At 33.2% G+C, this 5,342-nt stretch overlaps 1 protein-coding gene across 1 annotated transcript; it reads left to right on the top strand.

Annotated features, from left to right (window-relative positions):
* Window positions 1-2,657: 2,657 nt before the first annotated feature.
* On the top strand, window positions 2,658-4,859 carry LOC116116589 (2-alkenal reductase (NADP(+)-dependent)-like). The gene is made up of 5 exons (XM_031402652.1): window positions 2,658-2,972; window positions 3,404-3,578; window positions 3,856-4,022; window positions 4,150-4,232; window positions 4,381-4,859. Exons 1-5 carry the CDS (start codon window positions 2,727-2,729, stop codon window positions 4,757-4,759), a joined length of 1,050 nt encoding a protein of 349 aa, XP_031258512.1. The 5' UTR covers window positions 2,658-2,726; the 3' UTR covers window positions 4,760-4,859.
* The last annotated feature ends 483 nt before the right edge of the window (window positions 4,860-5,342 follow it).

The raw sequence follows: 5,342 nt of genomic DNA, 5'->3' as shown, positions 1-5,342 counted from the left end.
TCTCCGTCTTTTCCCTGCTCTTTCTTTCCTTTCTTCTCCAGTTCTCCGTCTTTTCCCTCCTCCCCTTCTCTTTTTTCCTTTTCTTCTCCTTTAAATTCCATTGCATCAAAACATTTAGTAATGGTGAATTAAAGATCAAGCAAGGCTAGCAGATACACCAAGAAAGGGTGCAACAGTAACAATCATAGGGTCATTTTGATCTGGACCTCCAACTGAGGTATGGCTTATTCTTATTGAACCACAAATCACACTCACCTTGGCATGTTACTAGAGTCTAATCTTTCTTGACCGATACAATTGATACTCCTCTATGATGGGGTTGAGTCGAAGACTTTGACCAAAACCCAACCATGAAGCTCATGTCCATTGGGATTTTACCCAAAATATAGTCCGCTTGTGAACGATCCAGACCCATTAAATTATAAGATTGAACAATTCCATTGGCACATTAGAGAGTGACATTTGCAACTTTTAAATAATTGGAGTACACAATAGGGATAAAAGAAGCAATTGCAATGTATTGAAGATTGTTCCAAGGCATAAACGAGAGCAAACCTTTAAGGGTCTTCTTCACGGTGCCCTTGTGGGTTCTGGCAGGAACAAATGAATTGCTCCCATAAGCCTGCATGTGGAGACTTGGCTTTTAATACAAACTTAGCGGCTAGGACTTGAGCTCTTACGTACTTGCCTAGCGACCAAAGGGAAAACAGGGAGAAGAAAAGGAAAAAAGAGCAGGGGAGGAGGGAAAAGACGGAGAAGAAAGGAAAGAAAGAGAAGGGAAAAGAGGGAGAAGAAAAGTACAAAAAGAAGGGGAGGAGGGAAAAGACGGAGAAAAAGAAAGAGAAGGGGGACATGAAGAAGAAGATAGGAGAGAGAAGAGAAAAATGAAATAAAAAAAAAAGATTAAAAAATTAGGGATTTATGGGTTAATTTAAAATTAATAGATATAAAATTACTATATTGCCTTTCCTTAAACATATTTTGCTATGAAATTTGAACAGAACGTAGATAATTATCATTTTTAAACCTTTTAGCTACCAAATTGTCTTTATGATAAACTATGGATGGGTACATGTCGTTCGACCATAATTAATTTTCAAAGATATTTTCACAAATTATTCGGGCAATGCAATTCTGTATAGCAAGGAGAACCTTGTAGAGACTTAAGATTCGAAAATAAATTTTATAAATTAAGGTATAAATTAAAATTTACAACATATGATTAATTTTTTTCTAATTAATGAAATCTCTATCAATTTATAGATTTTGTCTTTTAACAAAAAAATAATAATAATAGTAATTACTGGCAGTAGTTTGATAAAAGTATTGGGTAATTAAATTTCATTTACCTCAAATTATCTAAATTATTGGGGACCATTTTATAGTTAAATAAAATCAACAACTTGTAAAAGTTCATGATATTAACTATTAAGGCTCTCTTGTAATCCCAATTATGTCTTCATAATTTTTTAATTTTATTTTAGAAAATAAAAGAGTAAACCTTTATCCTATTTGAGATTCTAATCAAACTTGATACTATCAATAAAGGTAAATTAATATCAAGATATTCAACATACTTGATAATTCATAAAGCAATGAAAAGATATTCAACCTACCAGCTAATTTGATTATGAGATTGAGATGTTGCCAGCACATTCACATCATTTGGAAACAAAAACAAAAATCTGGAAACAAATGCTGCGTAAATGCTTTTCAAAAGCAAACAAAAACAAAAATTAAAAGCAATGAATAGGCTTTTTATTTTGTGATTTAAAGTTGTGAGGACTAATAAATTGAGTTGTATAAATTTTGACTTGAGGTAAAAAATTAAGTTGATATAGTTTCACCTTCACTTTTCAGGTTTAGAACTTAGTTAGTAAATACGAGTATGACAAAAAAAAAGGTACAAGTTTTATGGGTATGATACAGTAAATGGTGAAAAATACATTTATAAAAATTTAGATATAAAATTCAGATACGTAAAAAATACGGTATAAGCATATACGGGTTAAATATGACACGTTGTCAATAATACGTTTAAAAAAAATACGATAATATCAATCTTGATTTTAACATTTTTTATGGACCACTTGATCAAATGTAAAGTATTCAATTAACTAATAATCATTAGACCTAATAATATAACATAATATACAATATATTGAGATTTAAATTATAGTCTCAGATTCAAACACAATATATAGCCAAGATTCAATTATAGTCTCAAATCAAACATATAACAAAACTAAAATTCAAAGTCGAATTAGAACTCCAAACAAATAAAATAAATAAATAATACAATCAAGATTCAAATTATAGTCGAAACTCACTTTAGAATATCAACAATGACGACAAGGGAGGGAAGTGTGTATTGTGAAACCTATGGGGGTCCAAGTAAAATTTATTTTACTCAAAACACCAAACACATTTTGCTACAACACTTCCAAAAATATCTCTGCCAATGATCGACCACCACACAAAATAAATTATCTAGAATAGAACATTCCTCTTACAGGATCGTCATTGCTGACTCACTGAGCGCCGAGTCCGAGTCAAACCCTGTAAAGGCACACGAGAAACACAAAACAAAAACAGAAAATAAAATGTACAACAACCATGCAACTATAAATACAGCTGAATTATACTTATAGATAGACTCAAGCAAAAGCAAAGAAAAGAAAAGAAAAGAGAAGAAAAGAAAATATCTCATTAGAGAGAAAGCAATAATGGCGAGTGGAGGTGAACTGATAAACAACAAGCAAGTGATATTCAAGAACTTTGTTGAAGGGTTTCCAAAAGAATCAGATATGGAGGTGAAAACAAGTTCTATATCATTGAAAGTAGAAGAAGGTTCAAATGCAGTCGTAGTTAAGAATCTTTACTTGTCTTGTGATCCTTACATGAGGAACCGCATGACGCAAAGTGATCAAGAAACTGACGATCCCGAGTTCATTCCCTTCACTCCTGGCTCTGTAAGCATTTTGGATTAAACACTTCCTTGTTTTGTTTTTGTTTTTTTTGTAATTTTTTTTTTTAGAACGTATGATCGGATGAAGTTCTGTTTGGTTACTGGGAAAATCTTGTTATGAGGAAAGAAAGGAAATTTTTTGATAAGCACTTGAAACACACAGTCGTTCTTGTTTAGTCTAGTTCTTTGTTGAATGATGAATGGATGAATCGGGATGATTAGATCAACTTGTGTTTGGTTACTGAGAAAATTATGTGATAAGGGATGTTTTTGTTTTCAATTTGATTTGTATGTTTCCTCATTTAAGTTGATGTATATAATTAATTATGTATAACAACACATACTAGTTCTTTTGTTTTTGTTAAATGAATGGGATCAGATAATAAATTCTGTTTGGTTACTGGGAGAATGAAGAGAGGATGTCTTTAATTGCAGCCATTGGAAGGATTTGGAGTGGCTAAAGTTGTGGATTCAGGGCATCCAAATTATAAGAAAGGAGACTTAGTTTGGGGAATGGTAAAATGGGAAGAGTACAATCTCATGGAGAACCCCCAGCTCTTCAAAATCCATCATGCTGATGTTCCCTTGTCCCATTACACAGGAATTCTTGGTGGGTTAATATTTTCTTTCTCTATTTTGATTTATTAACGTTCAGGATTGTTGCCAAATTTGGGCATATTAAGTGTTGACATAACTTTATAAATCAAAAACAGAAAAAAAAAAAAAAATTATATCAGTTTGACTGTACATTACCTTTATAGACACAAATGTGGTGCAGAAGTAGATAAATTTAGACTTGGATTTCTGAATTGCAATGTTTTGTTGTTATATTGATGATCTTTGAATTTTTTTTTTTTTTTTTTGTTTGGTCTTTGTCTTGTCCATAGGTATGCCTGGCATTACAGCTTGGGCCGGTTTCTATGAAGTTTGTTCTCCGAAGAAGGGAGAAAAAGTATACATTTCAGCGGCATCAGGTGCAGTCGGTCAGCTTGTTGGGCAATTTGCAAAGTTGATGGGTTGCTATGTTGTTGGAAGTGCTGGAAGTAAAGAAAAAGTGAGCCAAATCTACCTCAAATATTAGTTCAACAATTTCCTAATTTTACTCTTACATTTTAATGTCAAGTCGACAAATTAAGATTAGTTGAATTCATATCAATTTTTTTTTTTTACTACTTTGTTAGGTTGATTTATTGAAAAACAAGTTTGGTTTTGATGATGCTTTCAATTATAAAGAGGAACATGACTTGGATGCAGCATTGAAAAGGTTAGTATCACTGCATAATCAGAAGCTTCAGGGCTCCAGAAGGGGCTGAGGCAGAGGCAGAGTCGGGCGGAATTTGATGAGTCTTTCAGTACTTAAAATTTCAACTGAGGCTAATTTTTTTTTTTTTTCCTTCTTCCCTCTTTGCTAGGTGCTTCCCTGAAGGCATTGACATCTACTTTGAGAATGTAGGGGGGAAAATGCTTGATGCAGTGCTTCTAAACATGAGACTTCGAGGGCGAATTGCAGCATGTGGAATGATCTCACAATACAATCTTCATCAGCCTGAGGGTGTACACAACCTGATGAACATTGTTGGTAAGCGAATTCGCATGGAAGGACTAATGGCCTTTGATTATTTCCCCCAATACGCAAAGTTCTTGGATGTGGTGCTGCCTTTTGTCCGAGAAAAGAAGGTTGTTTATGTTAAAGACATCGCTGAAGGCATCGAAAGTGCTCCTGCAGCTCTTGTAGGACTGTTCAGTGGAAGGAATGTTGGAAAACAAGTAGTTGCAGTCGCGAAGGAGTGATTTAATTAAGCCTTCTTTTGTAAATCTTGTTGCCACTCTTTTACTGATTACTGTTATGGATGATAATAATAATCTATCAAGAGTTGTTTGTGGTTCCTTATATCAGTTAAGGACAGTGCGGTTTGTGTACAGAATTCACACTGATGTGCCCCTAAGTTATTATACAGGAATTCTTGGTTTGTGCTGTTCATTTTAGCAATCGACAACGGTTCTTCATACGATTTCTGTAACTGTTTTTTGTGTTCATTTTGGCAACAGGAATTCCTGGAATGACATCTTAGGTTGGTTTCTATTTAAAAGAGTAAAGCTTTATCCTATTTCAGATTCTAATTGGCCTCCCCATATAATAAAACTTGGTAATATCAATAAACGTAATTCATAAATCAATTAAAGCAATGAAAAGATATTCAACCTACCAGCTTTGATTATGAGATTTTGCCAGCAAATTCACCTCATTTGGAAACAAAAACAAAAATCTGAAACACATGTTGTGTAAATGCTTTTCAAAAGCAAACAAAAACAAAAATTAAAAGCAGTAGAAATTACCCATAACACATGTTGCATATTGTAATGTTAAACCTGA

This window comes from Pistacia vera, unplaced genomic scaffold (assembly GCF_008641045.1).
Source record: "Pistacia vera cultivar Batoury unplaced genomic scaffold, PisVer_v2 Contig78, whole genome shotgun sequence".
NCBI classification, from domain to species: domain Eukaryota; kingdom Viridiplantae; phylum Streptophyta; class Magnoliopsida; order Sapindales; family Anacardiaceae; genus Pistacia; species Pistacia vera.
This window is presented reverse-complemented; position numbering and strand designations above follow the sequence as displayed.